At 37.4% G+C, this 19,394-nt stretch overlaps 2 protein-coding genes across 2 annotated transcripts; one reads left to right on the top strand and one right to left on the bottom strand.

Annotated features, from left to right (window-relative positions):
* The first annotated feature begins 2,494 nt into the window (after nt 1-2,494).
* Nucleotides 2,495-5,097, top strand: LOC120777865 (pupal cuticle protein Edg-78E-like). Its single transcript, XM_040109417.1, has 2 exons — nt 2,495-2,613; nt 4,556-5,097. Exons 1-2 carry the CDS (start codon nt 2,602-2,604, stop codon nt 4,892-4,894), a joined length of 351 nt encoding a protein of 116 aa, XP_039965351.1. The 5' UTR covers nt 2,495-2,601; the 3' UTR covers nt 4,895-5,097.
* Nucleotides 5,098-14,816: 9,719 nt separating this feature from the next.
* Nucleotides 14,817-16,323, bottom strand: LOC120778344 (probable serine hydrolase). The gene is made up of 3 exons (XM_040110134.1): nt 16,294-16,323; nt 15,900-16,079; nt 14,817-15,838 (listed from the first exon to the last, which is right to left on the bottom strand). Exons 1-3 carry the CDS (start codon nt 16,321-16,323, stop codon nt 14,921-14,923), a joined length of 1,128 nt encoding a protein of 375 aa, XP_039966068.1. The 3' UTR covers nt 14,817-14,920.
* Between the last annotated feature and the right edge of the window lie 3,071 nt (nt 16,324-19,394).

The raw sequence follows: 19,394 nt of genomic DNA, 5'->3' as shown, positions 1-19,394 counted from the left end.
TGTTTTCTGAATGAGGGTTGCAAAAGAAGAATCATTTTGCTGAATCTGGTACACCTTCATAACCAGCGATTAATATGTGTACTTAACCTTCCTGATTATCATCGCTTTCTATAGGGAAGAAATAGCCTGATATAACCTGCCATAAAATGTGACATTTCATCTGTCAGTTAGTCCGACATCTATAACGAGATCTAGTAAGAAATCGTATTGACCTTGAGCCTGAGCACAGGTATTTAACGCATTAAGATAGTTAAATACAATGTTGACTTAATATAAATATAATAAAATTTAATGGAACAAGTTTTTATCACGTACTGCTATTAGGCTGGATTAGGTAACTATTCTCTTCTTCTGTACTGGCGTAGACACCGCTTACGCGATTATAGCTGACTTAACATCAGCGCGCCAGTCGTTTCTTCTTTTCGCAATGTAGCGGCAATAGGAGATTCCAAGCGAAGCCAGGTCCTTCCTGGTCTTTCCAACCGAGTGGAGGTCTCCTCTTCCTCTGCTTTCCCCGAAGGGTACTGCGTTTTATAGAGTTTGGTTTTTGTTCGTTGAGAGAGGACTTTACTTCTCACTTGCCTACTCAGTCCAAAGTAGCACCTGTTAGCAAAAGTTATTCTGCGTTGAATTTCGAGGCTGACGTTGTTGTTGGTGTTGATACTGGTTCCAAGATAGACGAAATTATCTACGACTTCAAAGTTATGACTGTCAACATTGAGGTCTAGTCACGAGGGCGATGACTGACGACATTTTGTCTTGCCCTCGTTCACTGCCAACTATTCCATTTACTATCTATTTACAGAAAAAAATGTTTTTTAAGAAAGAAATATAAAATTTTGATGGTTGTAACTAATAATATAAATAATAAATGAACAGTGTAGATTTGTTGAACAATTGGCTAATTAAAACGCCTACACTTAGGCTTAAGCAGCAAAATTAACTTTTCATGTCAATGTATGCTAGTATTGGCTGCTGCATGAACAATTTATTTAATATAATGGCAAAGGAGCCTGTAGTATAAAAACAGATTATGGTTTTTCGTCATTCATTTAATTATGGTATTTTGATTTTGCGCTCTTCTTGCACTTCTCCCGTTTAGAACCGCTAACATGGTTGCGTGGGTCATTTACCATCCATTTATTGTCAATTAAACGCTAATTGGCCTATTAGTTTTGGATTTGGAGTTTGTTAAATGTTCGATTGCTTGGCAAATTGAGGACCATTGGAAGTTAACTTCATGATATTGGGAGAGTTTTTAGAATGTTATGTTAATGTGTGCGATTTTCAATTTTATAAAAAATATCGATTTACAAAAATGAGTTTACAAACAATCAAAATTCTCAATGCTATGTTTTCAGTTCGTTATAACTCATAACTTTATGAGCCTATATGAAACCTCTAACCATATAAGTTGAAGTATATAGTATAATATATAAACAGTTTTATTTCTCTAAGTTTCTGTTTGGAAATTTACAGCACTACTGTACATAGTAATCTTAATGCTAGCTTAGCGCAAACACTTGTTTGCGAACTCTTAACCATCATCTGTGTGATATATACGTACACACACCTACCTATAAATAAGCTAATCATAAATTAATCATAATAACGCTTGCCACCGCAATAAATTGATAACCATCAAATGTCAGTTGCTAAGAAGCAGCCCCACTAATCTTTATTAGTTAATGCTCTGAAATTTATTAAATTTTTTTATATTTATACAAGTTGTACTTTTAATTTTTGAAACCAAAATGTCATAGAATTGTCTGTTAGCTTTACATGTGATATGCGAGTTGTTGAAATGTTGCTTGAGCTGCGCATGCGTAAGTCCAAAGACGCGTCGGTGTACATCTGAGCCGGGATTAAGGTCTCTTGAATGCCTTTGAAACTGAAAATCGAACAATTAATTTTTCTTAAAAGTATCTACGGACATATTTATATAGTACATATATAAGCTTATTTTTCTTAGCTCACTCGCTTTTAGGCCTTTCATGAAATTTTTTTCCAATGGAATTTTCATGTGAAGAAGTTGTTGATTGAATATTGCAGCGTAACTCGTCACCGGTAAATCCGCTGTCTATGTATGCAAACAATATCACGTACTTTTACATATATACATAAGTATAATCAGGCATACGTACACACATATGCGCACAGCATCTTCGGTTAAGGCGTTAAATTCGATATTAAAAGCTTGAGAGCGACTTTTAATGAGTTCAGTTTTCAGCGACTTTTAATTCGTAAATTTTTCATAGCAATTGTTTTTGCTTTTTTGCTTGTTTTTAATAATTTCCAACTATTTCAAAAACAAACACATACATTCGCATTCATATTTATTTGGTTTTGTTATTTATTTTTTGACGTCAGCTTCATCTAGCGCGCTTTTGCCAATCGCCTGCTAGTGAGGAAGCTATGTACAGCGTTGGGTGCATTGTTGTTGTAGCTTTTTGTTAGTACTTTGGCGCTGCTTAAGTTGGGCCATGCTCTTCGCCTAACATATTGGGGCTAAGACATTAGCTTGTTTAGCTAGTTTCATATAAAAAGCATTGGCTGCAGTGAATCCGTCAACAGTTAGCAAACGCTTTACAATACTTCAACATGTTCAAGATTGTGAGTAAATATTTGGTTTCGCTAGAAAAGAATTAGCCAAGTTTGAATTAACTTGCATTATTTCTGAAATAAAAAATGTGATTTTACGCCTGTGCAAGTGTTCGTAGCCAATAAAACGAGTGAAAATTAATTGATAGTGAAGTTGGAATTATCCTGTTTATACTGTGGAGATAAATATTCTCTTTTGTGAAAAAAAATATTGGAAATAAGAAATTATAAAGTAAAAATATTATCAAAAATTCCATAAATAGTTTTTGTTAAATAAAAATGTAAAAAAATTAAAATCTTGAATAGCAAAAAAATAATTTAATATTTTAAGAAAAAATAATAATTTTCTTACTGATAAATATATTTAAAATTTATAAATTTTTTCAAATTATTAAAAATTTTGTATTATTATTTATTTTGTTCTTCAAGAAATTGTTGTAAGAAAGTCTGATATTTCAAAAAAGGGAACATAATTTTATAAAAAGATTTTTTATTAATTAAATTAAAACTGAATTTGTTTTTAGAGAACTGAAATTTTTTTGAATTTTTTTAATTATGTTTAATTTTAATGTGTTAAACATATTTAATGAAATGTACAGCAACAAATAATAGTTTTAGTTGTTTCATAATCAAAAAATATTTGAATTTATAATTTTGTGCGAATTTTAGTTATATCATATTGGAATGTTTTCACTTTCTTATTCAAATTAGCAGTTTTAACGAACATTCTAACTCTTGTCTGATACTACACTGAGGAAAATCAAGTTGAAATAAAAAAAATCAAATAATTCCAAATTATACTACCTCATCACATATTTTCTGCTAACGGAAATTGGCACTTCTAATTTTATTAAAGCGTTTAAACATTCGGATATTCCTAAAAAACTAATTTAATAGAAAATTTCTTCAGAATACTCTATAATAACTTCAAATAAAAACAAAAAACTTCAGCTGTTAATTTACAGTTTAAGAAAAACAGAAAACGGGATTCGAATTAAAAAAATATATTCAATGAACTCATAAGTTTCCTCAGTGTAAAAAACAAGTTCAGTATAAATTTTGAAAGTTGTATTTGCTATTGAAACTCTATAAATCAGCAGAGTCGGAGTTAAAGCATTAAATAATTCGACTTCTATTGTTAATGAAATAAGAATTAATCATGTGACACTTGGACCGATTTCCGGTCATCTTTAATGACAATATTCGTAGATGAAATATAATAGACAGATGTGCATGTATTTGAAACAATTTTCAAAATACATTTCTCATTATAAGAAGAATAAGCCCGCAAAATGAGCTTTTCTTTGGACTGCTGCAGCTCGTTACCTTTTTATTAGGATCATTAGGATTTTAGATTGGCAAACTCTATTTCGACTATTACGATTGATTTTTCTATTATTTTCAAATCTTTAGTTTTATTCCAAGAGAATGACAAATGATGAGTCAAGTGATGGGAAAGATTTTTTGTTAGAGAAATGATTGCAGGCAGTAGCTTGAGCAACCTCCCAGTATTTTAGAGTTCAAAAATATAACGATTGTTCTACCTACACACTAAAATAACTGCTATTTTGCACATAGTGTTAGGTTAGGAACCAATGAGCCTCAAAAAAACATTACTGCTCTATTCGTCAGTTTCAATTTACCACCCTTCTTTTTGCTTTTGCTGCAAATAATGGTTTTTAATTAAAACTTTGCAAATATATCTAAAATAAATTCAGTATAGCATTCATTGATCCTATCATTATCAGTATTCTTCATTTATTCCACTTTGACAGAGAGCTCTTTTAATTTGGGAACGAGTTCTGTTATCTGCAAAATAAAACTTTTGCTCACAGTAAAATTCAAAAATAATAAAAATTACTATTATTCACTTTAATTAAACCCAATTTATTTTTTTAAGCATAATTTCTACCGCTCACTTTGTTAACACGCTTAAACACTCTTTCACTTGCAGCTGCTCCTTACCGCACTCGTAGCCTACGCTTGCGCCGATAACATCGACAAAGATGCGCAAGTGCTGAGCTTCAAGAACGACGTCGCCGATCCGGAAGGTAACTACGCGTACGCCTTCGAAACCAGCAATGGCATACAGCAACAGGAAGCTGGCAACACAGTCGGTGTAGCCGGTCAATACGAATATGTGTCACCGGAAGGCGAGAAAATCTCCATTAGCTACACAGCCGATGAGAATGGTTTCCAACCCAGCGGCGCACATCTGCCCACACCACCACCAATTCCAGAAGCTATCGTGCGCGCTTTGGAATACATTGCAGCGCATCCCGCCGCCCCATAAGCCGGCTGGTGGAAGTTAGTGTGTGAGAGAGAGAGAGAGAGCGAGTGGCGCTATAAATACACTACACGAAATGTGCGAACTGCCGTTAATCAAATGCAGTGTTGTAAAGTGAAGTGAAGTTTAGATTAGTATGTAGATATGGCCAAGTTGGAAGCTAAATTGCAATGCTGAATTATTTAATAAATCTAAATAATAGTTACCTAGTCAATCTAGTTTTCTGAAGCGCAGCAATTGGATGCGCTTTCCGAGCTGCGCCGTTGCTACACTACTACCTTTTTACATACTCTATCTAGTGTGGTTCTGTATATATGTACATATATATGCACACACACACGTCTGTCTGTATTTGTATGTAGGTGAAGAGCCATTATTTCATAACAGTAAATTTCAATATTCATATGTACTATTAATTAAATAGCAAAGAGACATTGACGAAGCGCTAAAACGTGTTTAATTTAAGCGAGTTTCACATACCAACATATATATACACACACACGCATACATACATACATAAATACATACGTACATATGCATACACAAATAAATATAAAAACATATCTCTATTGTATTAAAGACATCATATCTAGAATAAAATTGCAACAAAGTTTTCCTCACAGAAAATGGAAATATAAAAACTTAAACTCAATGTGTACTTTATTAGAATGGATATATGTGTATACACATATAAACATTAGGGTGTCAATTATTTACGAAGTTGATTTTGTGCTGCAAACGCAACTTGAAGCTTCAGTTTTTGGCTTAAAAAAAAGATTTCAACGTAAACCAAGCTCTTGATTTTCAATTTATATGGCATGTGATTTTTTGATAAAAAAAATTTAGTTTGTCAAAAAAAAAATAAATCTTCAACTTAGAAATAATGATATAACTGCTTCGTTCTAAAAAAAGGTCTTAATGACCTTTAAGTGTCTTATACGGGTTGATTCTGTGTTGCTCATACGCCATGGTACTGTATGAATTCTCAGCGCATTTATTGCATAACTTTAACTGTGTATAACTTTTAAGGAACTGTTATGATGATTATGTGTTTTTATGAAAAAAAAAGATTAATATTGATGTTAATAAAGGAACTCATGTTTAAGCGTAGGAAAAATATGATTTGGGCCCCTTTAAAACGAAAAAAAAAATTTACTTAAAGTTGCGTTTGCAAAACCAAAAATTAATTTATGAAATAGCGGCCACCCTAATATACATAAACATAACCATACATATATAGTAGCATCACTAATATTATGTGCCTGGGAAGCGTGTAGTGCGCTATGGCGCTTGTGAACACGAATGAACTTTCAGCTTTGTCGCGATGAGCTCTGAGAACAGGTGAACACTGGCGACATAACCATATATTTTAGTAACGGTAAGTGAAAATCACACAATGGCGACAAATGGCGAACTCTTCGCAACCATAAAATTGTGAAACAGCTAGACATAGAATAAGTTTAATATGCAAATGGCATTCAAGCGAGTTGTGCAAAGTCACATAAAAAATGTTCAGCAGAACATAGAAGAGCGCTAAATATTGAAAGGCACGCATTTCATGCGAATTGATAGCACTGAAATCAGAAAATAAATTGAATAAACTAAAAAAGCAAATAACAGGCTTAATTTGTTTGAAATACCAAAGAATTTTTAAACGCTAATATTATGAACAAAAGGAATAATGACAACATACATATGTATGAAGATGAAATGTGCTGGAGATGCTAAAGCCGCGCTCCGATCTACAAGATAGTTTATGTTATACTGTACAACAAAACTTGAAAAAACGGTAAATTCATTTGCATTCTAGCTATAATACCGTTCACAAATACAATTCCCTACAAAAACATGATTCCGATAGTTAAGTTTGTATGGCTGCTATATGTTATAGTCGTTCGATATCAGTGCTTTCGACAAATGAACAGCTTTTTGGGGAGAAAAGGTCGTGTGCAAAATTTCAGATCCAAGGGACTAGTTCGCGTATATACAGACAGACAGAAGGACATGTTTACAACGACTCAGCTCGATATGCCGATCATTTGTATAAACTTATTTTCTCTGTGCTTCTACTTCGACTTCCTGTCTCCAGGTGTTGGCTGGTCTCCCGCTTCTTCGGCTTTCTTGCGGATTCCAATCTAGCGCTGTTCTGCTAATGTTGTCGTGAGGCAGAGTGTGGCCGATCCATTTCCATTTACAACGTCGAATTTCGATATGGATCGGTAGCTGTTTGGTTACGGTCCAGAGGTTAGCATTGCTAATAACGTTAGGCCAGAATATCCGCAAAATTTTTCGAAGACATCAATTATAAAAGGATTGCAGCGATTGTAAAACATTCGCTGCAATATTGCACGTCTCGCAGCCATATAATACAACAGATTTCACGCTTGAGTTGAATATTTTTTGCTTTTGGATATACGGTTTCGTATATCGGCTGCTGATCCACCGTTTTTAGATATGACGCTACCTAAATAGTAGAACTCGTCGACTTCTTCGAGACATGTTCCAGCGATCTGTAGGTTTGGCGTTTTGGTTGTGTTGATGCGCATGAATTTTGTCTTCGCTATATTAATTTTAAGTCCAGTTTGTGCGGCGAGATCACTAACAGCTTCAAGTTTCTAGGAAATGTGCGAATATTTACGGGACAACAGACAGATATCATCCGTATAGGCCAAATCTTCTTCTCTACTGGCGTAGAAACCGCTTACGTGGTTATAGCCTAGTTAACAAAAGCGCGCCAGTTGTTTCTTCTTTTCGCAAGGTGGCGCCAATTGGAGATTCCAAGCGTAGCCAAGTCCTTCTCCACCTGGTTCCAACGGAGTGGAGGTCTTCCTCTTCCTCTGCTTCCCCCGACGGCTACTGCGTTGAATACTTTCAGAACTTGAGTGTTTTCGTCCATTCGGACGGCCTGACCTAGCCAGCGTAGCCGCTGTCTTTTAATTCGCTGAACTATGTCAATGTCGTCGTATATCTCATACAGCTCATCGTTCCATCGAATGTGATATTCGCCGTGGTCAACGCACAAAGGACCATAAATCTTCGGAAGAACCTTTCCCTCGAAAACTCGACTCATCAGGTGTTGTCATCGGCCATGCCTCTGCACTTATAGAGTTTGGTTTTTGCCTACTCAGTCCAACGTAACACCTGTTGAGCACCTATTGGCAAAAGTTTTTCTCCGTTGGATTTCGAGGCTAACATTGTTGTTGCTGTTAATGCTGGTTCAAAGATGCACGAAATTATAATTACAACTTCGAAGTTATGACTGTCAACAGTGACGTGGGAGCCCAGTCGCGAGTGCGACGACTGTTTGTTTGATGACATGAGATGTTTCGTCTTGCCCTCGTTCACAGCTAGACCCTTTTGATTTACTTCCTTATCTAGTTTGCAGAAAGCAGAACTAACGTCGCGGATGTTGAGGCCAATGATCTCAATATCATCGGCATATGCCAGCAGCTGTACAGCCTTATAGAAGATTAAGTTCTGCAGCTCGAACTATTGTCTCCAGAAGCAGATTGAAGGAGTCGCACGATAGGGAGTCGCCTTGTCTGAAACCTCGTTTGGCATCGAACGGCTCGAAAAGGTCCTTCCTGATCCTGATGGAGCTTTTTGTATTGTTCAGCGTCAGTTCACATAGCCGTATTAGTTTTGCGTGGATACCGAATTCAGAAATCGCGGCATAAAGGCAGTTCCTTTTCGTGCTGTCAAAAGTAGTTTTGAAATCGACGAAGAGGTGGTGTGCGTCGATTTTCTTCTCCCGGGTCTTTTCCAAGATTTACCGCTTGGTGAATATTTGGTTGGTCAGGCCAAAAGACACACTGATAAGGTCCGATCAGTTTGTTAACAGTGGGCTTTAATCTTTCACACAATATGTTCGATAGAACCTTATATGCGATGTTTGGGAGACTTATCCCACGGTAGTTGGCGCAGATTGTGGGGTCTCCCTTTTTGTGGATTGGGCAGAGCACACTTAAATTCTAATCGTTGGGCATGCTTTCATCCGAACATATTTTACAAAGAAGCTGATGCATGCTCCTTATCAGTTCTTCGCCGGCAATAGATCGGCCCGCCGCTTTGTTGTTCTTCAGACGGATAATTGTTATTCAAACTGTTCAGGGTATAATAAAAATAAGCAAGAAAGGCGGATAAAAGTTCGTGCTTAGCAGATTATTACATAATAACGCCATTTGCAAGGCTTAAATCACGGAAAATATTTTTATATATTGGTGAATTAACCATAAGGATGGAAATAATTATAATGGATATAAAGATGTTGATTGAACAAACCGTTATACCATGTATCTAATATAATATTATCACTTACTGTCATTAAAATATCGTGTACAGCAACCAATATATTCGGCAATATTATAGAAAAGAGAGAAGAAAATCATAATATTAGATGTATGGATGTTAAATCAGAGCCTGGGCTGATTGTAAGGCACGGGCGGATTCCATACATTTTCGCCACAAAACCATGGTATGTCGATGAAAATTTTTCCACTAAAGTCAACTGGAAGTTCAAAAATCATTCCATTCAGTAGATTGAGTAAGGCATGGATTAAACCAATATCGTCCTTTTATAAAATGAACTCACACTCATGTTAGGAAAAAATTCTAGTTCGGGCGTTCATTCGCCTATCTGCAGCACCAACCTCCCATAGTGCCAACCAACACGAGTACCATGTATCAAAATTTACTTAAGGTACCGGCAAAACGAACGGACAAACAGACATCCGCAATGCAAAACGTCTAGTCATTCTGATTGCTTTGATATTTGTACAATTTTGTAATTGTCTTGATAACTATTGGACTCTGGTGAACATGTTGCGCGAGTACAAAAAATATAAATATGCATGTTCGCATATTAAAAGATCAAATAAATTATAGCCGAGAATATGTAGATGAAGAATATGTAAATGACATGAAAATTTAAGTTGAAAAGAAGAAAACATGGTGTTGGTTACAGCAAGCACATTGCTGAAATTTTCGACTCTTTTAAATATATGTATATGTTGTTGTTGTACTCTTTTTTAAGCCGACTGAAACAATTAAGGATGAAGCAGAAACCCACTTACGCGTTTGCCTGCCGGCACAGGCACCGCACGCAGCATATACGTTGGCATTCTTGATGAAGGTCCATTCAGTGACGCATTCTTCAGCACTACCATCGTCATTACCGTAACCTACCTCATATCCCTCATTCGTTTTCGCTTTCGCAACGACAAGTTCAACCGCAAACACAACTCCTTTATTGGCGTCGTTTAAACGCTCAACGCGAAGGCAATCCAGCTTCCAGCCACCGACTGCTCTATACAAACAGTCATACATATGTACATCGCGTTTTTTGCATTCCCCGCTGCACTCGGCCATCTACTTACATACAATATACACACATATGTACATACATATGGTAATGCAAAGGCAGCCGTCAATTGACTTTTTGGCATATGAATGTAGGTCAGTGTTGTGTGTAAAAGCGTGTGAATGTGAGCGTGCGTGTTGCTGGTTTGTGGCTAAATTTAAGCTTCTTTATTTTTCGGTAATCTGGTTTTTAATAGCTCTCTTATTTTTAGCAAATTATGTAGACATTCAGGCACATACATATTACAAAGAAGCGCATCAGTCGCGCCGCAACACCAGCTCCAGTCCCAGCACCAGCTCCAGCAGCGGCTTATTAACAAGTTATCGTCATATCGATATCGGAGTATTTACAAATTTTATGGCTTTACTCTTTTATTTATCATTGCTTATTTATTTATCAAGTGACGCATAAAAATTCAATAAATAAAATGTAATAAATAAAATATGAAAAAGCAAACAAAAAAGCGAAAACTGACCCCAAGACCATTGGGAAATCGCAACTAATTTTAACTGTTTTGAAATATCTGAAATAATAGGATAACCGAAAACAGTCACCAAATACTTATCTAGTATTGAAGGTATTAAAATATTCATTCAGATATACGCGGTTATATCCGAGTTTACAGCAGCGCGCAAGTCGTTTTTTCTTTTCGCCGTTTAGCGCCAATTGGCGATTCCAAGTTTTGCCAGGGCCTTCTCTATCTGATCTTTCCAAAGGAGTGAAGGTGTTCTTCTTCCTCTGCTTGCCCCGGGGGATACTGCAGTAAAGCTTTCAGAGCTGGAGTTTATTCGGACGACATGACCTAGCCAGTGTAGCCGCTGTCTTTTAATTTGCTAAACTATGCCAATGTCGTCGCGAAATTGTTCCATCGAGTGCGGTATAACGCCGTTGCCAAAGTGCAAAAGATCATTCATCTTCCACAGAACTTTTCTCTCGAAAACTTGTAACGTCGACTCATCAGATGTTGTCATCATCCAAGCCTCTGCATCATATAGCAGGACGGGGATTATGAGCGTCCTGAAGAGTTTGTTCTTTGTTCGTCTCGAGAGAACTTTACTTCTCAATTACCTACTCAGTCCGAAGTAGCACCTATTGGCAAGAGTTATTCTGCGTTAGGTTTCGAGGCTGACATTGTTGTTGGTGTTAATATTGATTCCAAGTTAGGCGAAATTATCTACGACTTCGAAGTTATGACTGTCAACAATTACTTGGGAGCCAAGTCCCGAGTTCGAAGACTGTGTGCTTGATGACAGGAGATATTTCGTCTTTGCCTCGTTTATTACCCATTTGCTTTGCTCCCTTATCCGTCTGGAGAAAGCAGAACTAAAGGCGCGGTTGTTAAGGCAAATGATATCAACATCATCGGCATACGCCAGCAACTGTGCACTCTTATAGAAGATTGTATCATCTCGGTTTAGTTCTGCAGCTCGAATTATTTTCTCCAGAAGTAGGTTGAAGAAGTCGAACGATAGGTAGTCGCCTTGTCTGAAACCTCGTTTGGTATCGAACGGCTCGGAGAAGTCCTTCCCGATCCTAAAGGAGCTTTTGATGTTGCTCAAAGTCAGCTTACACAGCCGTATTAGCTTTGTATTTGTTGACGGTGGGCTTTAATCTTTCACACAATACGCTCGATAGAACCTTATATGCGATGTTGAGGAGGCTTATCCCATGGGAGTTGGCGCAGATTGTGGGGTCTCCCTTTTTGTTCATATTTTTAATGTGCTCTGGGCATCGGTTACTAGATCATCCCCTTGGGTTCTACAAGGGTATGCTCCGGTCTTGAAACCTTCTGTTATTTCGTAGAATTTTAGAGCATTACTTCTGTCGGCCAGCTTGTCAATACTCACGCATTTCGGCCTATCTCTTTTTCTGTCTGCAAATACGTCTCGCTTTCCTCTTCAACTCTCGGTATTTATCCCATCCCGCACGTGTTGTGGTCGTTTGTAGCATTGCGAGGTAGGCAGTCAGTTTTCACATCGTCCTGCTCTTCCGTCGGGGCGTGGGCGCAAATCAGCGATATGTTGAAGAGCCTCGCTTTGATGCGGATTGTGGCTAGATGTGTGTTTCACGAGAACATCAACCAGCTGGGCAGCGGCGCCTTCCCAATTAAGGGACCGGACATTCCAGGTGCATTCCCCCAAATCGTAGCCATGGTCGTCTTCAAAAGGGAGGTCTCTCATCTGAGGCATTTGGTACTCTTTCGTTGGGGGCGATCTTTACGTGGCGGGTCCCAAACCCAGCGCACAACCCTGTGTAGGGGATGTTTCGCTTTCTCACTTTAGCTCGCCTTCAAACTGATTGATGTTCTTAGGCTACCCAAAAGATACTTGGCCAAAGACCGGAAGTCGTGAGCTGCTTGAGCCATATGTAAATGAATCGTTTCTGGCCACTCCCAAGAGAATGGCGTTCAGAGAACTTTCCTCACTTGCGTGAACTTCTACACATGATTCCATACTCCATAGAAAAATTGCGTTACCTAAGAAATAAAGAATCTCCAAAATTACTGCAATTTCTGTGAACATAAAATTGTTTTCAGAACATGTAGATATATTTCACATATATGTACAAATAATAATAATTTTGTTTGGGTCTTCCATTTATCATGACTAAACATGCCACTTATCAGTTTAAAGTCGCTTTGTCGATCGAGCATGTCACATCATCAATACTTCTCTTAATGGTAATCAGCTTCACATAAAAACTATAAAATGCATTTCCGGTAGTTTCTGCGGAGGCTGCGACTTGCTATATGTGTGGAAATCAATGTTAACCGGCATTCGTTGTTGATTAGAGGTAAACAAAACTTGATGTTTATTCTTCTCCATATTTGTCGCATTCAAATAAGGCAATATAAACACATAAACAAACATACATATGTATGTAATTAACAGCATAAAAAATCAATCGTTGGCACACAGTATTGTTTATAATTAATGACAGCTTGAATTAACCATCCGAGTTTGGGTTATGATCGATACCAATGAGCTCTTTAATCACGTCTGGGCTAGGGTGCGCTGCTGGCTTTCAAATGTCAAGATTAGCGGTAAATCTAATTTATTCAAATCAACGTTCTTGCGTTATAAATGTATGTGTATATGTATATAAGTGTGAAGCACAAGTTCATCTCCAGTGAGCGGCGGAACAGAACGGAAAACCACATTCCTACAGTTATTTGAACAGTTTTCCTTTTTTTGTTAATAATCCATTGGTTACACTTGTTTGAATAAATTTATTCATTGGCGGTGACCTTGACTTTATGCTGCTTTAAAACTAAGAAGATTTGTATTTTTTAAAGAAATGTTTGCGATATATTTCCGTAGCACCCATTTCGACCGGTTCTTTACAAATTGATCAATATCATGGTGATTTATTGCTGAACCACGTCATAAATCGTAGAATATTGCAAATTGTAATATACATAAGTATGATGTAAGGCAAATATAATTTTAGACATATTTTCGAAGAGCAAAAGTCAATAGTACATATTATGCACCGTGGCTGCTCAGACCTCCTATATTACTAACTGAACCTAACCTAACTAACCTTAACTGAATAGAGTCGGTTAAAATTATGGAAGAAATACTAATGGTCTAAAACTCTTGATGTCAGTCTTACTGTCTCTTTGCAACTGTTGCAGTGTATTTTTGTAAAAGAAAAAAGAAAAGGTTCTGTTGTAATAAGCCCAACACCAGCAACTGTATGGTTATCATTTCAGTATGCAAATCAAAAAGAAACTTTTCCCGAATAGTGCGCTTAAAGTAAACCACCTTATGACCAAAAATTTTAAATATCGGACTACAATTGATCAGGCCCCCAGATACCGAATACATGGAGATACGTTAATGAAATTCAAAGCAAATTCCTTCCTGATAACAGTATGCCCGTATATCAAAAGTGGGTTGATTCGGATAAAGGCTTTTGATAGCCGGAATATACCTAATACAAAGATTTTCATTCCCATAACAGCAAGTTCTGCGCACCGGAATTGACCCGGATTTCATCCGGCCAAGGGGGGAAAAAAATAAAAAAAACGATTTTCGAACTTCCGTTCCGCATATATCGTGAAATATATGCGTTAGCCCGCATATATGTAACTAATATCAGGATTTTCGAACACCCAGCTGACTTTACTCCATTTCATACATATTGGATATTGGTGATGGTAAGAGCGAAACTCAGGCGAAAATTGATAAAACCGGGTCAATACATCCTTATTCCCATAAACTTAATTTACAATTTTCAAACTTCCGGTTGGCCTTATATCAAATATACCAAACCAAAAAGTACATGACCTTCAAAATAAGTTAGCAAGTTATCAAATTTGATTTCGTTAAATAATTAATGTTGAATCTTAAATAATTAATGTTGAACCTTTTGCCACATTTTCTATGTAAAATTTTGAAAACACGTTCGTATACATAAGAATTTCGCCGACTTTGCTACATGTAAGTTCGAGGGTATATAATATTTAGCTACACCCGAAATTAGTCCTTCCTTAGTTGTTTATACATACATATATGCATTATTTATGTATTCAAACTTAACAAAGTTTATTTCAAAATGTAATACAAAGTACAAGCAACTATTTACAAATACTACTATAATGTTGGAATAAGTAGGTGTGTATATTTGCTAGGGTAAAAACTCTGCAATACCTGACACTTACGAAAATTTTACGATTTGCTAGAACTTCGCTTAGCCAGAGGACCATTACGATTAATGAAATCGTTGATTGGTCCAATAATGCGCTCTGGATGATTCATGTGCACATGGTGTGAGCCGTCAACTTCTAAATATTCGAAATTTTTTTTCGTTTGCAATATTGCTAATACCTCATCATAATACTTTTTATCTTCGAAATAACTAGATTGTTGTGCTTTAATAAACAAGTAGGGGCACTGAATACGTTTTGCCATTTCTACGCAAATTTCCTGTGTACCAACCATATAATTGTAGAACTTCAAACGACGATCCCGACAAAAGAAATATTTGTCTGGAAATTTTTCCGATTTTTGTATGCTTCGCGCTAACATATGTTTACAGAGATCTTTGTTGATGGAATGGAATGTTCCGATAAACATGCGTTCAATAAGTTCGCCGTATGAGTAGCTTGGTGGTTCCTCATTCGATTGATTCCGTTCATCCTCTTTTAAAAAACCATCCATTCGCGTTTTCATGCTACGTACAACACTGGCGGGTAGACGTTGATGTGGTTTCAGTGCATCCAAACCTATAACCATGTCGACTTTATCGTGGAAAACAGCAGCAAATACAAAAGCAATAATGGAGCTCATAGAATGTCCGATTATGGATATCGTTTTCCATTTGTACTGTTTCATTATGTATAGTATAACATACAAATTGTCAATAGTGTTGTAGTAACATCCATCTGGAAGGCGCGATGAGTGTCCATGTCCGGGCAGGTCTATGGAGAGGAATGGAACATCTGGCGGCAAAAGTGGTACCAGTAAATCATAGGTGCCAGCGTTATCTTGCCAACCATGAAGCCCTAGTATAGGCTGAACATCTTGGGGACCATACCATTTACCGGATATATGGCCCCAAGGCACGGGGATAGTAACCTCGGCAAACTGGAGTGAATTTACACAATTACTGGTTATATTTCCGAAAATGTTTAACAAAACTATTTACCTCACGAGTAGGTGGTTCATCTGTTAAATCACCTGCATGACGATAACGCCGGTTTCCGCCTTTTTCTAACTCCATACCTTTTCCAGTCTCTGTTTTGGAATAAATGTAAAAATGTAAAATAAATGATGTATTTGTCAATGCAGTAAAGTAACTTACGTGGTGTTTGCAATATAATATAATCTATATAACCATAAAGTAATTAACTGTGATAGTGTGATTTATCTGTAAATATAGGGGTTTAGATATATGTTAATATTTGAACTTTGATTTGATTTTTTTTACGACTACAGGTGTCCGAGCAGAAAGTGTAAAAAAAAATAAAGTTATATACGAAAACAATTTCTTTCGGTGAAGGACTTAGTGACCGGAAATATAACGGAAACTAGTTAATTACTTCGTCCTTTTTAAATGAATATAAATACATTTTGAACTATTTTATTAATAGTTTAACAAGTTTCGCAATTTAGCTTTCCATTTATAAATATTGGCAACACTACGTGTAAAATGACTGCCGGTTCTGCGACAGAGAGCCTCAAACACCTGAACAACTGCTAATCGACTGCACAGCAGTCTGTAGACGCTCTTGGATCCATGTTACCGCATAGGGATCGCATCGCCTCACAAGCACCCAGCCAAATATTGGACTTTATCAATATGCTGGAACTGTGTGAGTCCTTGTGATTTAGGAGAGGGCACAATAGCTCCAGGTGCATTCCTCGTTTAATAATCTAATCTAATCTAACTGAACAGAGTCGTTTAAAATTATGAAAGAAATTCTATTGGTCTATAACTCTTGATGTCACTCTCGCTGTTATATTGTAATAGGAAAAAGGAAAGCCTACAACAGCAACTGTGTGGTTATCAATCCTTAATGTCAAAATTGATTCTGGAATATGTTGATACAAAACCACATTCATAATATGGCAATACATACATATGTACATTGCGCATCGTGTGTAAAGCGTGTTCGACGGCAGCACTTGAAGTTATGCTGAAGCTCACACCGCCCCACCTAATAATAAATCAAACATCTAAACGTACAATGCTTCAATTGACAGCAGAAGAAATGAAAGGCAGAGGGAAGGTAGTTCGTCCCAGCAAATGAAAGATAAAACTTCTCAAAAACGTTTTAGGTTGTCCTCGGCAGGAAAGCTGAATGGAGTAACTCCACGATAGAAATACTATTAAGGCATTGGTGCAGGATCGTGTACCAAACTTTCCATATCTATGGGTCGTTTTTCGAGCATTTTTAAAGCAAAAGTCCTTGCTATAAGTAGGTATGTAGAGACTATCGCAATGAAAGTCATGCGAGTGCAGCATACGAGATTACATTGATTTTGGTTCAGGAGTGGTTAAAAGTGTGGAATAGCCGGGAATGACTGACTAAGGGGATGTGCAGATATTTCAGGATGTCGGGTCCAAAACCTTGCATTACGTTGGTCTCCATAACATAAAGGAGCTGCTTCGCAAGGCAGAGAAAGAAGGGACATGGAAAAGTATTGGCAAAACCTTGCAGGTATGCGCCAGGCGAAGTTGATAATTTGAGATTACAACTTGATTAAATTTAAAAGCGTAATCAATTTTCCGAGAGACGAACTCCGGCTACTTGTGGCATTTTACACTTGGCACTGTAGGCTTAAGAAGCATCTTTTAACATGGGTACAGCCTTTTGTGCAAATTACAGGTTCGGCGGCATGGAGCCGAGAACGCTGCACGGCAGTCTGTAGACATAAGGTCAAGGCCTTTGGATCAATGTTTCCGAATAAGGATCATTAGCACCGATCAGGATGTTAGAATTTATCAATGCCAGAAGAGAGGGCATAATAGATTTTATTTCGCATCTCTTGAACGTTATAGTGTTCGAGTTTCAAGGTGTGTAATCTCCCGATAGGTTTTATAAAAAATATTTCGTTCAGTATTTCAAGTTCAAGTTGACATATTTTCTTAACCACAGTATGGTTCATCGTTAAATAGAGACATATTGCTACAGATTTATATTAGTCTTGAGTTACATAGATATAGGGTTACATATAGATAAATTATCACGATGACGATACGAGTTCATTTTCGAATGACTATCTGTCTGTCCGCATATCGTTGCAAGCAGAGACATAAAATTTTACATCCGTGATGGTACAAGAGAGTTTTATCGGAACCGGGGTCAAAATTATCTTGATTTTTATATTACAGTCAGAAGTGAGCGGAACCGGACTACATTCAGGATTACTTCCCATATAGAACAATTTTAAATTCTACATGATTCGTTTACTTTACAGTATGAAAATCAAAGAGAAACTTTTCCCGAATAGTGCGCTTAAAGTAGACCACCTTATGACCAAAAATTGTAAATATCGGATTACAATTGATCAGGCCCGCAGATACAGAATACATGGAGATACGTTAATGAAATTCAAAGCAAATCCTTTCCTGATAACAGTAAGCCTGTATATCAAAAATGGGTTGATTCGGATGAAGGCTTTTGTTAGCCGGAATATACCTAATACAAAGATTTTCATTCCCATAACACCCAGTTCTACGCACCGGAATTGACCCGGATTTCATCCGGCCAAGGAGGGAAAAAAATAAAAAAAAATTTTCGAACTTCCGTTCCGCATATCTTCTTCATCTTAATTGGCGTAGACACCGCTAACGCGATTATAGCCGAATTAACAACAGCGCGCCAGTCGTTTCTTCTTTTCGCTACATGGGACCAATTGGATATTCCAAGCGTAGTCAGGTCCTTCTCCACCTGCTCCTTCCAACGGAGTGGAGGTCTTCCTCTTCCTCTGCTTCCCCCGGCGGCTACGGCGTCGAATACTTTCGGAGCTAGAGTGTTTTCGTCCATCCGGACAACATGACATAGCCAGCGAAGCTGCTGTCTTTTAATTCGCTGAACTATGTCAATGTCGTCATATTTCTCATACAGCTCATCGTTCCATCGAATGCGATATTCGCCGTGGCCAATGCGCAAAGGACCGTAAATCTTCCGCAAAACTTTTCTCTCGAAAACTCGCAAAGTCAACTCATCAGTTGTTTTCATCTTCCAAACCTCTGCACCATATAGCAGGACGGGAATTATGAGTGACTTATAGAGTTTGGTTTTTGTTCGTCGAGAGAGGACTTTATTTCTCAATTGCCTACTCAGTCCGAAGTAGCACCTATTGGCAAGAGTTATCCTACGTTGGATTTCCAGGTTGACATTGTTGGAGGTGTTTACACTGTTTCCCAAATATACGAAATTATCTACAACTACAATGTTATGACTGTCAACAGTGACTCCCCCCGCGGGTAGGGGGGACCCCCTTGGGTTCGGGGGGGAAACAGAATATACCCGTGGTAAGGCATGCCTGTCGTAAGAGGCGACTAATATCCTGGCTACCAGTCCACTATGGAAGCCCCTAGCCCATTCAGGTAACTCCAATCTGCTCATTGGGTTTGGCCCTTTGTGGAGATTCGTGGTGGTTGTGGTTTTAACCCAAATCGCGGGAAGAACTG

This window comes from Bactrocera tryoni, chromosome 5 (genome assembly GCF_016617805.1).
Source record: "Bactrocera tryoni isolate S06 chromosome 5, CSIRO_BtryS06_freeze2, whole genome shotgun sequence".
Classification (NCBI taxonomy): Eukaryota; Metazoa; Arthropoda; class Insecta; order Diptera; family Tephritidae; genus Bactrocera; species Bactrocera tryoni.
Note: the sequence above shows the minus strand (reverse complement) of the source record. Positions and strands in the feature narration are given on the sequence as shown.